The sequence below is a fragment of the Rhamphochromis sp. 'chilingali' genome (assembly GCF_963969265.1).
Source record: "Rhamphochromis sp. 'chilingali' genome assembly, chromosome: 19".
Taxonomy (NCBI): Eukaryota; Metazoa; Chordata; class Actinopteri; order Cichliformes; family Cichlidae; genus Rhamphochromis; species Rhamphochromis sp. 'chilingali'.
This window is the reverse complement of record NC_137946.1, coordinates 4,815,652-4,837,952: the sequence shown is the minus strand read 5'-3', so window position 1 is coordinate 4,837,952 and position 22,301 is coordinate 4,815,652. Positions and strand designations below refer to the sequence as shown.

General features: G+C 41.3%; 1 protein-coding gene across 3 annotated transcripts in view; it reads left to right on the top strand.

Moving 5' to 3' along the window:
- The window catches only part of robo4 (roundabout, axon guidance receptor, homolog 4), a 32,610-nt gene extending 16,532 nt beyond the window's left edge, over positions 1–16,078 (top strand). For 2 of the 3 annotated variants that reach the window (XM_080866427.1, XM_080866429.1), the window contains exons 13-19: positions 6,994–7,106; positions 8,690–9,016; positions 9,107–9,184; positions 9,368–9,515; positions 11,883–12,113; positions 12,284–12,627; positions 14,907–16,077. In XM_080866427.1, coding sequence (XP_080722553.1) covers positions 6,994–7,106; positions 8,690–9,016; positions 9,107–9,184; positions 9,368–9,515; positions 11,883–12,113; positions 12,284–12,627; positions 14,907–15,088 — 1,423 coding nt within the window. In that variant the 3' untranslated portion in view covers positions 15,089–16,077. Of the gene's footprint in view, positions 1–6,993; positions 7,107–8,689; positions 9,017–9,106; positions 9,185–9,367; positions 9,516–11,882; positions 12,114–12,283; positions 12,628–14,906 lie in introns of all 3 variants that reach the window. The other variant, XM_080866428.1, reaches the window with a different exon arrangement.
- Positions 16,079–22,301: the final 6,223 nt, after the last annotated feature.

The following is a 22,301-nucleotide window of genomic DNA, read 5'->3' as shown; positions in this document are numbered from 1 at the left end:
CAAGTCGACATTTGCTAAAGCAGTTCAAACGGGGTTGCTGGGACCATAACTTGGTCCTGCAACTGGAACTAAAGAAAGAGACCACGCCTGAGTTTGCAGAGCTTCTGCTAGAGCTGAGGACTGAAGAGGACAGAAGGGCTTCTAAGCTGGACCGGATGCAACGTCATTTTGGGCCTACCAAGATAAAACCAATTGCACACATGCATTCTGTCCCTGACTTCCCACATCACACTGACCCAAGTGCAAGTGTATTGCAGGCCTATATCTCTGAAACTGAGAGTCTAAAGAAGCAGGTTGCAGAACTGCAATTGCAACTGATGACAAAACCATCTAAAAAGCAAAGAAAGCGACAAGTTAAAGCAATGGAAACAACACAAGAGCCACCCGTACCTGTAATTGAAACTCTGGTACACCAAATTCCACCACGAACCCAAGTGAGAGCTGAGCCCAAGGCTTGGTTCTGTTTTAGGTGCGGTGAAGACGGCCACATAGCCAGGAACTGTGAAAATGCTATAAACAAGGCTGTGGTTGATCAAAAGTACAAAGAACTAAAAGCCAGACAGGAAGAATGGAAAGCCCAGCAGCAGGGTCAAGCTTTAAACTGGAGCAGGTTCCGGTAAGGGGACATACGGGAACCAAGAACATTCACAATAGTCCCAAGTCAGAACAGAGATGTCAAAGTAAACAACAACATGCTGAATCCATTCCGAATCACCTTCCAAATAGATTAGTTGGATCAAGATCTCTTGCAGAGGTTAAGATTGGGGAACTATCACATGGTTGCCTCATTGATTCAGGGTCTCAGGTTACCACAATTTCAAAATCATTTCAGTTGACCCACTTACCTTCTCATCCTCTTTTGCCATTAAATGATCTGTTAGAGGTTGAAGGTGCTGCAGGCCAAATTGTCCCTTATCTTGGGTACATTGAAGTTGACATCACTTTCCCACAGAGTTTCACGGGGAAGGACAAAGTTGTAACTATTCTAGCTTTAATTGTCCCAGATCACAGAGCAAATTCGGAAATTCCAGTCCTCATTGGTACAAATGCCCTTGACGTCTTGTATGAGGACTTCAATGAGCAAATGACCATTCCTGAGCATTGTGCTTACGCCCCTCTCATTAGACATTTGCATGCTATCTACAGAAGTAAAACAAAAACTGATAGTTTTGTGGGGACAGTCAAGTCACAATGTAAAACCAACTTAGTAATTCCAGCTGGTCAGAAAATAGCCTTAAATGGTCGTGTCAGAAATGTCTGTGCAGGCCCTGGATCCACTCTTCTAGTCGAACCCCACAGCCAGTCCAGCCTACCAGGTGGCTTGATATTTTCCAGCTATGTAATGTCAAAGCCACGACAGACATCCTTCAAAGTTCCCATTCTCCTAAAAAATGAGACAACGCATGATATCATTCTGCCAGCTCACCGTCCTTTGGCAGCGATATCTGTCCCACTTTCAGTTTCTCCTGCGAGGTCTGAATGTATGAATCGAACTGGAAGTTCAGAGCAGAAACATGCTCAGTGTTACACCACCCACGAAGTACAACCAAGTGACAAAATCCAGTTCGATTTTGGTGACTCACCCCTGTCAAACGAGTGGAAAGACAGGATCGCCGAGAAGCTGAATTCCGTGTCTGATGTTTTTGCTAGGGGTGAACTTGATTATGGTCACACCACAGTGGTGAGACATAAGATTCGGCTCTCTGATCCAACGCCTTTTAAACAAAGGCCAAGGCCCATTCATCCCTCTGATTATGAAGCTGTCCGCCTTCATTTGGAGCAGCTGTGCAACAGCAACATTATTAGAGAGTCCGAGAGTCCATTTGCTTCACCAATTGTAGTTGTGAAAAAGAAAAATGGGCAGATCCGCCTTTGTGTGGATTACAGAAAGTTGAACAACCAGACGATCAAAGACGCTTATGCCTTGCCCAATATAGAAGAGGCATTTACAGCTCTGTCAGGATCCAAATGGTTTTCTGTTATGGATTTAAAGTCTGGATATTACCAGGTAGAGGTGGAAGAAGAGGATAAACACAAGACGGCTTTTGTCACACCCATGGGGTTTTGGGAATTCAACAGGATGCCCCAAGGAGTCACTAATGCTCCAAGCACTTTTCAAAGAGTTATGGAGAAATGCATGGGCTCCATGAACCTCAAGGAAGTACTGGTCTTTCTTGATGATCTTATAGTGTTCTCCAATACTTTGGAGGAACATGAAGAAAGGCTCCTGCGAGTTCTGAACAGACTAAAAGAATTTGGTCTCAAACTTTCACCTGAGAAATGTCACTTTTTCCAAAAGTCAGTGAGGTATTTAGGACACATTGTCTCAGAACAGGGAGTGAAGACTGATCCTGATAAAATATCTGCCCTCACCACATGGCCCAGACCCACAAACCTGTCAGAACTGAAGTCATTTTTAGGCTTCACTGGCTATTATCGCAGGTTTGTCAAAGACTATTCTAAAATTGCTAGGCCATTGAATGATTTGACAGCTGGTTATGTCCCTGCCAGGAAGCTGAAACACCACAAATCACCGTCAAACGGCGACTTGAACAGTCCTTTTAATGAGAAATGGACTCCCTCATGTGAGGAAGCTTTCACGACCCTCATTGAGAAGTTGACATCTGCACCAGTGCTTGGGTTTGCTGACCCCAGAAAAGCCTATGTTTTACACACCGATGCCAGTTCACATGGACTTGGTGCAGCCCTATACCAGGAAGAAGATGGTCGGTTAAGAGTCATTGCCTATGCTAGCAGAGGGCTGTCTAACTGTGAAAGAAGGTACCCCACTCACAAACTTGAATTTCTTGCGTTGAAGTGGGCAGTTACTGACAAGTTTGCTGATTATTTGTATGGAGCTGACTTCACTGTCATGACTGACAATAACCCACTGACCTACGTGTTAACATCTGCTAAACTTGATGCAACTGGACATCGATGGCTTGCTGCTTTGTCGAATTTCAATTTCAACATACAGTACAGAGCCGGAAAAAGAAATCAGGATGCGGATGGATTATCGAGACGGCCGCATGTTTCTGTTGAAACTGATGACAGTACAACTGCTGAGGATGAGAGAGTAAAGCAATTCATTGCAAAGTTTACGGAAGAGGGAAATAGTGCAACATTTCCAAAGGATGCTCTAAAAGCTGTATGCGAGAAGCACCAAGTACACATATCTCCTGACACTACTTACCACTACTGCTACTACTTACCTGCTGCAGTGGAGTGTTTGGCAGTGGATGCAAGTGCGATACCTGACGAGTTTGTTCAAGCCGACATTCTGACTGGTACTAGCACTCTTCCTCAACTCTCCCAACAAGATTGGGCTGCAGAACAAAGGCGTGACCCTATAATAAGCAGAGTCATAGACCTTGTCCATACAGGAAAACGCCTTTCCTATCGTCTTAGGCAAAAGGAGGAAAGGGAAGTCCAACTCATGTTAAGAGTACAGGATCAGTTGTCCCTAATAGATAATGTCTTGTACCGGAAACGAGTGAGCCAGGGCCAGACTCTTTTTCAACTAGTGCTTCCGAAGGAGTACAGGGAAGTAGCTCTTGAAAGTCTTCATGATGCAGTAGGTCACATGGGATTGGAAAGAACTGTTGACCTTGTGAGAACACGTTTCTTTTGGCCCCGAATGTTCCTAGATGTTGAAATGAAAATCAGAACATGTGAAAGGTGCATCCGCCGCAAGGCTAGAGCTGAGAAATCTGCCCCACTGGTAAATATTAAAACCAGTCGACCACTTGAGTTGGTGTGCATGGACTATTTGTCTCTAGAACCTGATAGCCGAGGAACAAAGAATATTCTGGTGATAACGGATCACTTTACGAAGTTTGCTGTTGCAGTGCCAACTCCAGACCAGAAGGAAAAGACCGTTGCCAAGGCCCTGTGGGACAAATTCATCATTCACTATGGCATACCAGAGCGGTTGCATAGTGATCAGGGCCGTAATTTTGAATCTGCAGTCATCAAAAACTTATGCCAAATGTTAGGCATAAAAAAATCAAGAACAACCCCCTATCATCCCCGTGGTAATCCAGTAGAACGGTTTAACCGTACACTGCTAGGGATGCTTGGAACACTCCAAGAAGACGACAAACTAAAATGGCGTGATCATGTGCAGCCATTGGCTCACGCCTACAATTGCACAAAAAATGACACAACTGGGTATTCACCCTATCAGCTCATGTTTGGGAGACAGCCAAATCTTCCAATTGATGTGGCTTTTGGACTTAATGTGAGTAGGCAGGACAGTGTAACTCACAGTGAATATGTGAAGAAGCTCAGGGAAAGCCTACAGGAAAGTTACAAACTTGCTGTGGAACATAGCGAGAAAGCTGCCCTACGCAATAAGTCAAGATATGATCTAAAAGTGAGAGAATCCACCTTGGAGGTTGGAGATCGTGTTCTTGTCAAGAATGTTGGAATACGAGGGAAACACAAACTAGCTGACAGATGGAGTCAGACGGTCTACAAAGTTGTAAAACAGCTCAATGACTCTCCTGTATATGTTGTTGCTCCACTCAAGTCAGATGGGCCTGAGAGGACACTGCATAGAGACTTACTGTTACCGTGTGGGTTTCTGTCATGCTCAGCGCCAATCGAACCCAGTCATGGAAGCCAAGAGAAAGAGACACCCAAAGGCGACACCTCCAAAGAGAATCCATTTTCTGAAGTTGAAGGAGACTATCATTATCTGGGTGATAATGACATTGTGGATTATGACTTTCCAGTAGTTTACGAAGAAGTCAATTACCCGGCTTTCATTACTGTCAGTGAAATCCCCAAAGCAACTGAGTCTGTGTCAGAACAAAGTGTGGACCGGGACGAGTCTGATCTAAACCCTGCAGTAAAGGAGTTTCATTCTGCACCCGTGGAGCTGGATGAGGGCGATGGTTCACTTCAAGGTTCTAGTGGAAATGACATTGGAAATGACCCTCCAATGAAAGAAACAGGTGTTATTGTTAATGAGGAATATTCATCTGTTCATGATTCATGTGCTGATATAGATCCAGCTACAGAAAATGATGTTGAACCTTTGGAAAAGGTTATTGACGTAACTCAGGAGCAGTACCAAACTGAAACAACCGGGTTGTCGGATGGAAAAGAGGGGAGTGATAGATATGGATTGGAGGCAGAAGTTGCTAAAGATGAAAAACCTCCAGAAACAAGAGAAATCAGGCGGTCAACTAGGAACAGGACTGAACCTAGCAGACTAACCTACAACACCTTGGGAAATCCCTTAACATTAGTGATGCATTCTCTTTTAAACAGTCTTGATCAGGTTTTTTCACATGCCCTTGACTCAAACCCTTCCCCATGTGTTGGTAGAGTAAAAACCATTTAAAGTGACTGCTGTCATGCAGGGATGCATGCCCATTTAGGGGGGGAGGGATGTAACCCACCTAAAATCTGCCTCATGAAAATGAACTGCTGTTCCCCAAGAATGTCAGTAGGTGGCACTATGAGATTGTTTAGTGCTTGTGAACTTGAGTTGAGAACTATAGAGAAGGAGAATAGCGCTAAGGCTACGTATGCTGGTCGGAGCTACTCACAGAGTTTTTCCTTAACCTTTTTCTTGAACAAGGATTGTGTGTGAAGACACAAATTGGATTTTACTTTTCCGCTTGTTGGGAAACGCGGACACTTTTTGTTGATGCTGATGTACCTCTGTTTTTGTGTTTTTTGTTCATTTCCGGTTGGTTTTTTTGTTGGAGTCTAAAGTTGCGAGCCAGGATTCCGGATCCCCAGCTGCGATGCAGGAAAGATTTCCAGCCTACTTAGAAGTGACAACTGCGTTACTTCTTGACAGATAAGCTTATGAGATCTCAGAACAATACACTACCCGGGTAGTACTACTAACATTAACACTATACACACACACTCACACACCTGAACTGAAAAGAACTCTGAACACTGAACTCTGAACTCTAAAACTGAATACACAGACTGACAAATATGGACAATTGGAACTGTTGTGAACTGTTGAATGACTGTTTTTGGTTTTGTTTTGAATAAATGTTGACTGTTCTTTTAGCTGTGTGTCATTCGCTCCTTAGTCGATTCCTAGAGGCCATAAGCCTAAGATCCTAACTTTCTCTACATTCAGTAGTGGTAAAGTATCGTGTGTTACACGTTCATCTGTGAATGTTAGTGAAAAGCACTACGTAAGAACCAGTCCTCTTTGCTTTTCCTCCATCCAGTACTTTCCTAAATCTATCTGTGTGAGCTTTAAAGGGAACGACTCCTTTTACTGACTCAATACTTTACACAGGAATTACTGAGTGACCTAACCCTTCGAAACACGAGCATCACAAAATATTGAACAGAAACCACCAAATGGTGTTACAACTTTTAGTAGAAAATAAACTCACCAACCCCTCAATTCAATTCAATTCAATTTTATTTATATAGTGCCAAATCACAACAAAAGTCGCCTCAAGGCGCTTCGTAGATGGCTGCATTCACTCTAAAAAAAGTTCAAAATTGTTCCAAGTTACCTTCATTTTTTTCTCTTGCTTCCATCATTGCATGGTTTGCAGTACTGCTGCCTTCTTATTCAAACTCGGGATGTGCCAGCCTCTGACATGACTATGGTTAGGTAAATACTAGAGCACCACTGCTTCTTATATAACGCTTTTCTACTCTGAGCACTTACGGCGCTTTACATAACTTGCACAAGCACTTCTCCTACCAAACATTCACACGTATTCATATGAAGCAGCTCGGGGTTAGTAGCTTGCATGCAGACTGGAGCAGACGGGGATCGAACATGCTTCATCTTCCCCTCTACTGTCAGAGTGTTTTGTACTATTCAAAAGCAAAAAGCCATTTGTTAACAAGAATTCCACGGTATCCATGGTAGAGAACACAAAGTGAGATTCTTATAAATATTATATGGAGATAATGAATCTATGCTACAGCATAAAAACGTCTCTAATATTTGACGTTTTGGCGAGTTCATTTTGGTTTGATTTGGTTTCTCTCCAGGATGGCAGCTCCAGATTCACCGTGGATCCCCGGAGGCTGGAGACCTTCTTTGAGTCAAAAGTACCATGACCTATGGGCCCAAGGTCAGCATCACCCAGGAATCCGAAGCACCAGTGAGTATGGACTGCAAAACAGTAGACTGATGATGACTTCTTTCTCCCAAACTGCTGTCCTACAGCAGACCTGACTAGATTTACTTGTTTGGGTTCGTGGTGACCTCTTAAAATCCACCAAAGATTTTTTGCTTACAGTTGAGGAAACGAAAAAAATCAACCAATGATTCTGATGATGCTACATAAGCTGTTTTCAGACGTCATGTAAAACAATCTGGAGAATTAGGTTAGGACATTGTCTGAAATTGTGCTGCTGGATTGAATTTACTGGACTACAACATGTGCTATTCTCACATAGACATTACACTGTGTGTAACATTGTATGTACACGAGAGGCGTGTGGTGACTGTGGTACAGAAAGGCAGTTTAGAATCAGAATACTTTATGAATCCCTGAGGAAATTATTTGGCTACATTTGCTTCAAGACAATAACAGTAACAGACTGAACTAATTAAATAATACAATATATATTACACAGTTTACAAAATATAAGAAATGGCTTTAATATATACAAATTGCTCAAACAAAAATGAAATATATATGATTGATATTCTATTTTCACTGTAAACACTCCATCGGTGTTAAAAGAATTACTATTAATCCTGGATATGTTTAATATTGAGCTCATTTTAAGTACAGGTAAACTGTCAATATCTATGCGGGGAATCCAAATATTAATGAAAATGACTGTGGAGTGTTGGCACAGCAGGTGGGCAGACATTTAATTGGATGTTAATTTGAAACTGTTCTGATGCTGAATCACCAAAGCATGTTTACTGGCTAATGCAAACTGCGTTTTCATACAAAGTGGAGATCCTAGCTGATTCCAGAGCAGTGATAGCTGAGCCGGTATACTTTGTGCTCAGTTTCCAGTGAGCATAAGCACAGCTTTCAGTGACAATACCTAAATGTAGCCACAAGATGGCAGTAATGTAAAGACTGGATCCAAACATGGGAGGAGCTTTATGACAGCACTGTTTGAGATGAACAGACACATTTATGCAGAGCTTCTTTTATTGACCATCTTTAGCTTCCTCACATCCACAGTCATTTTAGAATATCCAGTTAACCCAGTATGCATGCCTTTTCACTATAGGAGGAAGCCAGGATACCTAGAGGCACAGGGAGACCATGCAAACTCCACAGAGTTGCAAACTCCAGTTGAGGTTCAAACCAGGAAGTGACACTGCTAACCACCTTATGGCTGTGCCACATGAAGCTGCAAGAAGGGAAAGCAGCAGCAAGACCCAGAGTAGAACAGAACAGGCCTTAATGGCCACAGCTACTACAGTGATTAGAAAGACAAAGCCTGAAAAGAAGTGATGGTTGTAGAACAGCTTGAAGGTGCTACATCTGTAAGATTCTTAGGCATCTGTGTGCAGGCTAAAGCCGCTCAGATAGTTCGTCGTATATAAGATTTGACAGCTGTGTTTGTTCAACTCATTTCTGGGATTACTGCCGAGCTTGACTTTGTGGCCCAATGCGTGAAACATAGAAACCTTTTAAACCCATGCAGTATTTTGCAATTTGGGATGCAGCCTTTTGTTCTACTTGTGTTCTTATAAATCTCTCTGTTTTCTTAGGCCTCCCAGTCTCATCCAAGAAGGACAGCAGCTGCCTGGAGTCGACCGTTCCCATTGTGACCGATAGCTGCGGTGTCTACGGCACCTTTTACGTGGACCTCATGGGCAGTGGTCTTAAGACCTTCAACAGTCCGGGACGTGTCACTAAAATGTCTCATGGTTTGCCCCACAAAGAAGGAGCCGAAACTATCCAGATATTTACTCATCCTGCCAGCAAGCCCTCACCCATCATCAGCAGGGAGGCTCTGCCATGGAAACAGGCCATACGACCCCAGCCCAAGATGGGTGTGCTAAGGGAATCATGGGAAAAGAACCACAGCAAGCAAGGTAGATATGGAACAGTGGATATCTGGAAATGCAGTGTTAATTTCTTTCTTTCTTGAGTAACGTGAATTGGCCAATTGGTTTTCTCCACAGAGCTGCAGGCAGTGAGCAGTGTCCCTATACTTTCAACAAGAACCCAGGGACATAGTCACATACCAGCTCTCCAGCACGGTACTTTCAATCTGTGTAATTAAATCATTATTGTCCACAAACCTCGTGGAAGTGTAAAAAACATTTTGTACACAGATCAAACTTTTTTGTAGTCCCGAAATTTAAAAATATGCTTATAGAATCTGGAATAAAAGGAATTATTGGATAATTATACTTTGCTATGGTTTGCTATGGTGTATCCAGGTGGACATCCAGACAGTGGTAAACCTGTGGGTTGTCCTCGTCTGCTGCATTACTCAGCATCACTACATCTTATGAACATGTTGCTGCCCCCTCCCCCAGTACCCACCGAGGACGCCACTGACACGCAAAGCCTCACCTCAGATGGAGGGTGAGATAAACACTCAGACTGGGTGTTAGAGGGTTGAATGGAGATGTTGTTCTGGGAAATGCAGGTGTTGTGTAGAAGGGGAATAATGAAAAAAAAAAACAGATTTAGTTGTTTCTGACTCCTCATCAGCAACTGAAAAATTAGACTTGACAATGCAGGTTTTCAGATAACCCTATAAAAACCAGTGTATACGTCAGTCTTTAGGATAGTTTAGTTGGCATAAAGGTAGTACATTATCTATATAATACAGGATATTTCCTTCCTATAGTGCAGCTAGAATGCAGACTACCTTTAACTCTAAGGCTGTGAGTTTGTTTGTTCAGGTACTTTTGAAGAGTAACAGTAAACTCTTCAACAGTAAAACCTCTGTTTTTGTAACCTCTCCAATTCCACTGATAAAAACAGAATGTATTTACTAATCTGTAGCAGACACTAGCTGTCACTGTGACAGCGATGTGAGATTAACCTTAATATGACCCTCAAGTCAGTTTGGGACACACTGTTCAAACTCTGAAATTGTTAAATAGATGTGATTGTGGTTCACTCAGTTGGACAGTAGTATGCTTTAGTTTTGTCACAGTGGGAACTTTGAGCCCTCTGAAAATGTTAGCTAGCTAGTCCAGAATGAAAGACTGAAATTCAGTTCAGTTTTATTTACATAGCACCAGACGACAACAACAATGTCCTCAATTCACTTTATATTGTAAATATCCTACAACAGTACAAATCCTCCCACCTTCTCTCATACCTCCTGGATATGTCCTGCCCCTCTGGTTGCAAAGCATTACAGTAGTGTGTATTTTAATATTTCTTTCTATGCAATGTTTCAGTTGTTTTATGCAAATAACCAGAAGAAATGTTAAAAAATCTAGCAAAGTTTTCCTGCTTCCTGCCATGTATCTTCTATTTTTTTAGCCATCCATTAATGGCCAGCGATGACTTAGACTTCGGTGCTTTGAGTATGTTTCTGTCCCAGAAAGTGCCCACTTTAGTGGAAACACTTAAGGAGAACAATGATAAGGATCCTATTTGCAGATATGTGTAACACTGAGTTTAAAACACAGGACACAAGAAGACTGCTAGTTTGGAAGTGTAACCAGTAAAGTTGTCATTAATTTATGACACCTTGTATATTTATAATTGTGGTTGTTACTGATCCCAGTACTTCCAGTAATTAAGCTGCCTGATGCAGAACATTTTGATCAGTTCAACTACTTGTTTATTTTTGTAGTAGTCTATTCTGTATTAGTCTAGTATTGAAGGACCTCAGGGAGTTGTTTCAGATATTGGTTTGCATGGACATAAATGAGGATGAACTGATTTATTTTGTTAGTTAAAGGCTTCTTTGACATCGTGTCACATATTAAAGGATTAACTCAATATTTCATAATTAGGAAGAAATTCACTAAATTGTTGAATAGAGTCAAATATTTGTTTTGTTTTTTTAATTTGCAGAAGTCAAACGCACAGATCAATGTTCAGCTGCATGTTAAACAAATCTTTTATATTCTCTGTACTTGCTTACAAAGCATTACACTATATCACAGACATACCAGGTTGTTTTTGCCCTTGTACTAGGTACTCGCTTTGAAACATGGAATAGTTTAACGTGGTGGTCTTTTCTTGTCACTGACTTCTTGTGCTCTCTGTTTAGCACTCTGTTACAAGTCACTTCCTACAAGTCACTGTGTGAATGTGTGTGTGAATGGGTGAATGACTGAATGTAGTGTAAAGCGCTTTGGGGTCCTTAGGGACTAAGTAGAGGGCTATACAAATACAGGCCATTTACCATTTACCATTCCTGTGTAGAACCTAATTACTATACAGAGCAGAAAAGTCAAAGCTCTGAAGTTTTTTTTCTTTTATCATATTTGAATGGTTATTCTTTTCTTTATGTAGTTGGTAGACTTTTATGTATAGAAAGGTACAAAGATAAAGACAGCTAAGAATAAGCTTATTGGCATGAATAGTGTTTGTGTCTGACCTCTGCTTGCGAATTGATTAAATAAAGGAGATAAAGACAGCAACAACAATTTTTATGAACAAGTGGTGGTTCACTTTATTAACTTAGCTATCTAATTTCACATTTTCATAAATATATTTTATGTAAAAAAAAAACTTCCTGTGACAATGAATTGCAGCTACGAGCACTTCTAACCTCAATAAAATCATACATTAAGTCTTACATGATATATTTTGTTAAGCTTGTGTTACGTTATGTTTAACAAAATGTGAGAAGAAAGCATAAAAATCAGTGATACCATTTATACAGTGTGATGTATACAGTGGTTTCCTGTATTTCTAAAGGTTGTTTGACAGAAAAAAAAAAAAGACACAAGTCTTACAGTCTGTTTGCGTCTCCCTCAGCTCTAGTCGTTCCACAAAGCTAACAATGGACATGGGCTCTCTTCAGTCAGTGTGTCCTGCATCAGGCCCCCATGGACAACTGGGACCCAGCAACAAGAACATCTGCCCATCCTACAGCCACCTGTGCACTGCATTATCTTCTGTGTCACAGAGTGATGAACAGGGCAGCATGCTGACAGCACAGGAAGCTGCTGAGTACCTGGAGCTCACTCCTAAACCAGAGAGATGCAGGTAAAGCCATAATGAATCCATTTACAGTCAGCACTGAGCAAAGGTGAACACTATAATGACTATTCCATGATATTATTCTGCGTATCGGCTTAGTTTCTCCTGTATGCAGCCTACATACAGATGCATGCACAGTTACTGTAGCTGACCATTCTGCTCCTTTGTGTCAGCAGTGCCCTGCCAGAGCAGCGTCCTTCCCTGTCCCGTCATTTTGCCTCGACGCTGAATTACATCTGCGGGCCGACTCGCTCTGCTCAGGTGCACGACGCCTTCACTGAGCCCGAACCTCCATTAAATAGTCTCCGTCATGCCTGCCGTCAGAGCTCGCCTTCCTCCTGCTACAGCGAATGGGACAGCTCTCTGTGGAACACGATCAGCTCAGTCATGGACAGCAACCTGTCCAGTGCCCGAACCAGCCTCATCAGCTCCGTGGACAGCTGCTACACTAATGACAGTGCTAACTTTGCTCATCTCCTGGCCATGGCAGCGGAGAGCATGAGCGGAGCCTCTTTGTCAGGTAAACAGCAGAAATGTCACTTTTGAAATAGGAAAATCAGTTGTGGCAAAAAAATGTATAAAAACATCCGTTTTCATGAGATGATGGTGGAAATGAATGAGATTTAACTACGCACAGTTATGTGAGCTTTTTTGAATGACCAGCTAACCTAACCCCACGGCACTTAGTGGGTGGGGTTAAGTTATAAAATACTAGTAAAAATACTATTTAAAAAACTACAGAACTCCCACAAGTGATCCTGTGGAGTTGTTTTTTAATCTGCTACTTTCAACAACTTGTAGTCCTGAACCATCAGTGTGTTCAGTGTTGTCACCCATCTATATTTTGTCTGTGTTTTAAACTCATTTACTCACAAAAACATTTGTTTTTAAAAAGTTTATATTTTAAGAAAACAATTTGGAGGCTGCTTTCCGAAGGATTCGTTTAAGTTTTTATAGTATCAGGACAAAAGATACGTAAGAAGGAGAAATACCTAAGTCAGCATAAACTGTGGCTTATAGTTTTTACTAAAGGATAAACAGACTCATGTTTATGTCGTACTTTTTAGTTCATTCATTCATTTAGCACTTTAGTCTATGCCATAAACTTTTGCTAATTATTAGACGCACACACTCTAACAAGTGTGTGTCTCATTTTAGCATGTGGACTCGAGAAAACAGGGGATCAAACTACAGACCTTCAAAATAATAGAAGGTCAAGTGTACCTCCTGAGGCACAATGGAGCCCTGTAGCACACAGAACTTATACAGAGCAGTGTCTCAATACACTGACAAGTTGGTTTGGTTTAGTTCATTCCTACCAGTGGCTCCTCATGAACTGCTCTATCCTTTGGAGCATTATTATTTATTTATGAATGATAAATAAACAAAGATCAAATGATTCAGTTACTAAAAAAACAATTTGAACTTTGAAATGATAAAGTGTAGTTGCCAGCTGATGTGCTGTTGTCTCATAGCGCAAAAGTTCAGGTTCCATGTGCAGAATCACTGATTTTTCATGTGACATAAACAAAGCTGTGAGCTGCTGCTTTTAGTCTCTATTGGAATGGATGAAAACAAACAAGTGCAAAACCACTAACGCTGTTGTACTTACCACTTTCCGCCACTAGATGGGGCCTTTCATCTATGAAAGATGCTCAATGGTAAGGAAGAGCAGCCCTAAGTTGGTATGGAGGGTTACAATGTTGTGAAAATGCTTTGTGGAAGTAGCTTGGCCTCTCTGGCCTTCTTCGTATATTTCTGATGTCTCACTGTGTGCAGAAACGTGTCTGAGCAGACTTTCTGCTTTGGTCCACGTGCCCCCTGTGCAAAGACAAAAACTCATTCAGTCTAATATCTAGTGGCACCAGGCAATTACTTAGGGACCTTTCAACAGATTGAACCTCCAGATGAGTCATCTACTTCCCTCTTTGTCAACTCATCAGTCACCCTGCCCTCCCTCGGGGTCCGTGCAGCTTTATTCCACTCACTACACTCACTTTTGGCAACGTTCTGCCTTGCATGATTTTCACTCTATCACACAGTATGAAAACTCTTGAAGTGGCTTCTCTGCAGCTGATTATGTTCCCTCGCAGTTACTCTGAGTTACTTTGAGTACAAAGCTGTGGATCACATGCAGCCAAACCGTACCCGTTTTTAACATTTGTGCAATGATGGAATCAGGTCATGGGTTCATTTTATTGTATGTCAAGTGAAATTTTCTGGGTGTTCAGGACATCCTATCAGTTGTGTTTTCAGTAACATTTAAAATGTTTTGCTTTACAGTTACCAATAAAAAAAAAAGTCTGTGCAGTTAAGTGCACACACAGGTTCAGTGTACTTATCTGAGACCTAGCTTGAAGGGTACAGTGTGGATTAATCCTAAGAAAACAGCAGGAAGAGGCTTGTCACAGATTGGTGCACTTTCACACTCTCACATTAATTGGCAGAGCCTGTATAGCTTCAAGGCTTCAGCGTCGTTTTTGTGTTTTGTTTCTGGACGTGAGCTCGGAGCTCTTTGAAATTTGTTGCTACCACTGGACTGCACAAAGCGGTTGGTGTGAATTGGCTCGGTTTGCTTCAGAGCCTCAAACAAATTAGAAAAGTTTTATTTTCAGGGACAAACTGCTGCTTCAAAGAAGCTTCGAAATGTTCATTTCACCCCTGAGAATCATCATGAAAGGTGCTCCTCAGAGGGCTCGAAATGTTTGCTTCTCCAAAGGCAAATAAAGTTTCACACGCGCACACACAGACACATGCTTGATATTGAAATGTCAACATGTTGTCCTCTCCTGTGTTTAGATTTCTCTCCGCCTGCCTCCCCCCTCAGCGCCTTGTACCCATCTTTCCATGCAGAAGGCGACTCATTCGGCGAACTGGAGCCTGTTTCTGCTTGGGACTGGAGCATGGCCTGGATGGAGGAAATGGAGGCCCAGTACTCAGAACACTATCCTGACAGAAACACCAGACCCTTCAACAGTTAGGGACTCTGCTACAATGGTGACTGAACTACCACAGCTGAAGTTTAAGAGCTGCAGATACACCTCCCAAGACCAAGGGACAGACACTGATCCATTCACGTTCTCAGAAATGTTGGTAACAGTTACGCGGTTGCGTTTATTCAGGTTTTTATTTTTGTTTCTGTCTGATCTGGTTTCATATAGCTCATACTGTATATGTTTGGGACACCTTCGCAGGCAGATGCATGCCTCTCTTTTTTTAAATACTTCTCCCCACTTATCTCAGGGTAGCATCCTTGAAATGACTTCCACAGAGTCGAAGAAGTTCTCTTTTTTCCTTCTCTACATCCTTTCCGCTCATTAGAGAAACAATAATGAGATACTTCCCTCAGGATATTCTCACCCAGCAAAAGGCCAGAGAGATGCAAAGGCAGGATGCTAGATGGTCAGAAAACAGTCATTAGGCAGAGATCCTGTGCTGGAGGTTCCCTCTCAGCACATGTCTGTATTTTTTGCAGGACATTTTATTTGGTGCTGAAGTCGTATGACACAGAGGATTTCACTCACTGATCAAACATGTGTATATATATCTATATATATATAAATGCAGCATATTAAGCAAATATTATTTAAAGAAATCCAAGACACTGCATGTCCTGAGTTTATTGTTGTTTTTATAAACCCTGTTTGCAATAAGCTGTAGGTACAGAACTAGGAAAAAAAGTTAAAGTAATTAATCGAGTTAACCTTTTATCACCAAATACCTGGAACTGTAGTAAGATTTGAAGTATTTGAAATGAAAATGCTGCGTGCATAGTTTATCCTTTTATATATGCAGGTATTTCACTAATTCTAGCAGAAATGTACTTGTATTTTGAATTTTATTTTGTTCACATTACATTGCAGATGGTTTTATAGTTTGGAATAAAGTAATTTTATTGATTGAAAGCCACAAGAATAAGTTGTGAAATAAAATCATTTTTCTACTCAACAATATTTCACTGAAGCTGCTTTTCCTTTGACACTAGTAGTAACAAATCAAGCTAAAATGATCTTCATATGCTCTTTAAATAGTATATTGATGAAATTGTATTAATACCAGTACCATTATTGATTCTGTTTATGGCTTCCCTCATTGATTCCTGTTCACAGACACATTACAAACACTAAAAGTCTTGCTGTGTGCATGTTCTCAGTCATATGACGACTCCGTGTATTGGTTCTTAGTCATCAGAAATTTGAGCAGCCTGAGTGTGAGTTGGCTAACTTCAGACTGCCCCTCTTTGGCCTGTGGGCTGGATTTTTAATTGACCTCCTGCTGTTCTTCATAGCTGTGCAGAGCAGGAAGGGTGATGTATAGAACTCATCTGTTTGGCTTGAGTAACCAATAATGCTGCTCTACCTGATATTGGCTTCTAATTACAAAGCCACTGGAGAGAATAATTAAAGCTTAATATGTCTGTGTTTAGACGGGAACAGGAAGAGTGTAATTTTTAACTCTCCCACACTCTTCCTGTGGTGTCTCCCTGGAGATTGTGGAGATTATGTTGCAGCATTTTGACTTGATGTTTCAGTCAAAGTTCAGCTTAGTTGACGAGGAATCGGATTTCCTCAACGACTTTTGAGTTCTGGATGAGCCAATAGAGCCACAAATCACAGCGTGCTCCTTTTATTTGCTTTTTCAAATGTAACCCGCGCCTGTATCTGTGTTGACCCGGTCAAATCAAACTGGGACCGCAGAACGCTAAGAGCCGTTTTGTTGTCTGTTCCATTTCTAAGCTGCACAGTAGCAAGTGCGTCGGGAACAGAATTAATGTGTGGAGTATGAAGAAAAACGTGTGGGGCATGAGGCACAGGGGTCATTTATAGTGTTTCCTTTATGCAAAGAATGGGGAAGGCTCTTTAGTTCCATCCTAAAATCTAAAAGGAAGAAGCTGGAGCTCTTCTCATGTCAGCCTGCTTGATTTACTGTCAGATAAAGTGCAGCAGAGCAGCAAGCTAAAGCAGGCTGAAAAAACAAGTAATTAAGACAAAAAGCAGACCTTCGAGGACCAAGCTTTAAACGGTGTTAAACTCACAAAGCACACATATGCAGGACTAGATTATATGTGTGTGTGTGTGTGTGTGTGTGTGTGTGTGTGTGTGTGTGTGTGTGTGTGTGTGTGTGTGTGTGTGTGTGTGTGTGTGTGTGTGTGTGTGTGCTAGACTGCCAAAGGGATTATCCTTCATCTGTCTCCCTCTCTAAAGACCATATGTTTTCTACATGAAGCCCCCAGCTCCACTGAGCGGTGCAGGCACACATTTCCTGGTAGAACAGACCACACAGTACTTACATAGTAATGAATCAAAGCCTACTGTATGTTTTCTTGTCTTATTAGCTCACATTCACACACACACAGGCACACCGCCTTTGGGATTTGTGCATCACAGATTTTGGCCCATGTCAAAATACCAGCTTTATATAGCATGTCAGCAAACCAATGACCCATATTACACATGGCCTGTAACACACACACACACACACACACACACACACACACACACACACATGTAGATTTACAGTATCCCTTCCCTGTAGTCTGTTATTTTATTTTAACAAATGGATAATTACCATTCTAAGACCAGACGTGTAGACACAGGCAGAGTATTATTTGCTGGATTTCTAATTGTTTTACTTCAGCTGCCTATCAAGCATCGTGGGATATGACACTACCATTTGTGTCACACGTATTTGTATTACCAGATTATGTCTAAATCCTCAGTTTGAATCCATAGCCACATTTGGATCCAGTTACAGGACCGAGAGCTTAAACAATACAGTGGAGCTTTATTGATTCATTTACAGTCATAAAAAACAGCACAGTAAAAGAGAATGTACACACAACACAAATGGAACCTAACGTAAGGAGAAAATAGGCATAGCGATAATACTAGCACAGTAATCCCCCAAAAGTACATTTTCGAATCATACAGCACACTCACCGCATATTGATTTGATAAGTTGCTTTCATAAGAAGCATGTGCCTGGGGCAACACACACCAGCTACAGCGTTTGCACGTGTGAGATGTAAACCTGCTCTCGCTGTTGCACAGACAGCAGCTCAGGTGGCAGCGACGCATTCGTGCTGATTGACAGCAGAGGTTGGCTGTGGTGGTGCATGCTAAAGTGGTAATCATTCAATTAACTGGAAATCAATGGCAGCCATATGGGTGGTGTGTTTCAAGATTGCTCTGTCAGTCACACCGCTACACTCGTGCACACACGCACACGTTTCTATCTTTGTGAGTACCCTCGCTGACACCTCATATGGAAAAGATATATATAAATTGTATAAAGTTTGTATCTGTCTTGTGTGAAACTTGTATGAAAAGCATACAAGAGTGAAAACAGATATAAGTAAACTTGTATGTTTTGGATACTTACTAAAACAATATATGAAAGTGGCCACTTTCATGAGTAAATCATATAAGCCTTATATGATTCACTATATGAAGTAGGCCACATCTGATGCAAGTCTTTTATAAGTTTTTTCTATTTCTTTTCCATATAGGACATGTCCTCACTTTCAAAGCTGCTGTACAGTACAACAACAACACATGCATCCACGTTTTCATATTTACTTGCTGCGTCCTCTAAAACCCTCATATTTCCATAATGTCATGTGAAAAATAGCTCACAGCTTTCATTCTTTTTCTTTCTTTTGTGCCATTTCCCATTTCTTGGTGTTTTGTCTGTCGTTTGCTTTTGTCTGGTACAGTAGGACTGTGAATATTAGGCTTCTAAACAGTTATACGATTAAAAAATACATGGGGGTGAAATATTGATCATTTTGCAACTTCCCCTAAATGTTGAATATTCCCTCACATATACAAACAACACACATGTCCTACTTTCAGTGAACTAGCAGCCTCCTTAATAGCTTCATTTGAACTCTTCTATTGCTGCATCCCATCAACCAGCCAGTCACTAACATCCATCTCTGCTGTCACAAAGCAAATTAACATGGAAATTGGTGTGTTGTATTGTGGAAGATGGGAATGTGGCTTTTAACGACGCCATCCCCTTTCTTTTAATCCTTCCTCTTTCGGTCGGTGGTTCTGTGCTCTCGGGCAGCCGGCCCCTCTTCCTTCAGGCTCAGTGGGCGTTACAGCGCTGACACTGACCTAATGAATGAGTGAGGTGATTTATAGTAGAGGAGGAGAGAAAGAAGGGAAGGATGGGAGGATGGAGGGGAGTCTGGGGGTGTGGTAGAAGGTCAGTACATACTAGAAGGTCAGTAGCGTAAATCTTCTTCTTATCTGCGGCTGTCCTTTGCTCTCTGTTGTTTCTACAAGCTTGCTTGTGTAAGAACTAATGAAAGCTAACAAACTGCAAACAAAAGCATCCTGTGTGCTTGGAGGACAAATTTAGACAACCAAGTTTATAACTGAGGCAGCAAGTTTCCAATCATTTAAAAAATCCACTGTGTATGTGTATGTGTGTATACACTGTACTTTAGCAGGAACCACCATATAGATACTTTGATATACTTATTACTCATTTTGGAATTTATTCAGGTATTTATATGGGCATGAATCTGCCTCATAGAGTTAGCGGTGGATCAGGTGACATTGAATCCTCCCTTAGTTATGCTGCAATCGGTGTAGGTTGCTGGGGAATTCCCATGATGCATTGAGTATTTCTCCTTCAGTCACCTTTCTCACTCACTATGTGTTGATCACCCCAACGGCAGATGGCCCCACCCCTCCCTGAGCCTGGTTCTCCCAGAGGTTTCTTCCTGTTAAAAGGGAGTTTTTCCTTCCCACTGTTGCCAAAGTGCTGCTCATATGGGGTCATATGATTGTTGGGTTTTTCTCTGTATGTATTATTGTAGGGTCTTCCTTACAACATAAAGCACCTTGAGGTGACTGTTGTTGTGGTTTGGCGCTGTATAAATAAAAATTGAATTGAATTTTAATTTCATCAAGACTGCATGTATAAACTCGGTTCATTATGATACCACAAAATATCAAAAGTTTCAAGTTTTCACTTTTGTTAGCTCTGCCATGGCATGACCCAGCATGAACACATCTATGTTGCTGATGGTATTCAGCTAGCCATGAAAATGCTGTGTTTGATTAGAAGTCTCTACTTTTTTCTTTCTTTAGCACATCATTCTCAAACTAAACTAAAAAGTATATTCCAAAGATCCAGAAATAAAACATTACTCATTATTTTTGGAGTAATGCATCCTATTCATACTGCCGTTCATGGTTTATCAAGTATATTGTCTATGACCTTTGTTCACTTTCCTCAGTCTATACTTTTCACTGTCAACTTCCAACCTGATACTGCCCCATTCTGCCGGGGTCCTGGGTTTTTGGTTTGTGGACTTTGGATTCATTTATGTTATTATATAGATGTTCTATTTGATCTCAGCTATATACGTTTATACTTGTTGATCATGCCCCTTTATATCTTAGTTCACTGTTTCATTTGCTGTATTCTGCTAAGTCTCGTGTTATTTTCTTAGCCTTTTCCTTGTGGCTTTCTGTGTCAAGGTTGTGTATCACTCTGTCATCTCTGTTTATCTACCAGAGCTATTATAGTTTTATATTTTATTTTTGAAAAACAAATTATTTCATTTTGATTTTTTGGTTTCAGTTTAGTTTCAGTTAGTCTCCAGAGTGGATTTTCCATAATGACTGGTGGATGGGGGGCATGACAAAGGATACACTGTGCAGGAGAGCCAGAGATGAATAATAATTAATGATAATGATTAAATGCATAGTGTGAATAAACACATAATAATTGGAAAAGAAAGTGCATCATGGGAAGCCCCCAGCGGCCTATTGCCTATGTCACGGTACTGGGCCATGAGGCCCAGGGTTTAAGTTCTAATGCATATTTTTGTATCCACATGTGTAGTTTAACGCATCTAGTTGTTTTCTAGTTTGCAGTTTAGTCCTTGGTTTCTTAGTCCCTTTTGTCATCCCTCCCTGGTCCGTGTGTCTACCTGTCATGTTTCATGTCTCTGGTTAGGTTAAGTTCATGTTCTATCTCCATGTCTATGTCTCTGTGTTTCCTGTTTTATTTTGAAAGAGTATGGTGTTCTTTGTTCATTGTAGTTAGTGTTACTCTCCCCTGTATTGTCATTATGTTTCCTTCTAGTCAGCTGTGTTCTCATGTGTCTCCACTTCCCCTGATCACCTCATGTGTGTATTTAAGTCCTCAGTCTTCCTTTGTTCGTTGCCACGTTGTCTGTTCAACTTCCCCCATGTTACGCCAGGTTTCAGGACTCTGTGCTGCTCATGTCCATGTTACTTACGTATATACGTTTCATAGTTCCTTGTTGTTCCAGCACAGTCCTGTTCACAGTTGCCTCCGTCATGTGCATCATTGTCACCCTGTCTTAGCCTTCCCTGCTGTCTGAGTTAAGTGTCAGTTCTTAGTTTTCCCAGTTCAGCTTCTAGTTTAGTTTTGCCTCAGTGCTTTCTGTTGTTTGCCACGTTAATCAGCCCAAATAAAGGCTCGCTTTTCGTTTCAAGTTCGGTAATGTCTCCTCGTCTGTGTCTGCACCTGGAACCTCACACTCCCACACTCGGCACCACCCACCGCAGACCGTGACAGCCTATAAACAAAAAGGAAAGTTTTAAACCTAATCTTAAAAGCAGAGAGGGTGTCCGTCTCCTGGATGTAAACTGGGAGCTGGTTCCACAGAAGAGGGACCTGAAAGCTGAAGGCCTCCCATTCTACTTTTACATACCCTGAGAAGCACAAGTCTGAGAGTGAAGTGCTCTCAGATGTGGTTGGTGACCTGATACACATGACTACTGAAGACTACTGTGAGTAGAAGGATTTAAATATTACTGAGAGTGTCTGTTTTCATTCCCCATGTGTTTCCCTGTGCTTTAGATTCATTTACGATTCTCTTTTGGACTTTGTCGTTTATGCTTCTTTTTGGAATTCATTTGGAACTCAACAGCAGCTCGCTTTTTTTTCTTTTCTTTTTTTTTTTCTTTTTTTTAGAATTTCTCATACACCCGGTCTCACCGGACCTGATGCATTTCATCTGTAGTCGTTCTGTAAAGCTGCTCTGCTGCAAAATCAGGTCTAAATCTGATTTATGCAAGTCCTTCAGCACAATCAAAAACAGAAGCTTTAGCAGTCTATATTTTGGTGAATCAAATCTGTTTTTATGTAACTGAGACCATCATGAAATAAAGCCTGTTGAGAATCCCATCTTAATAAGCATGG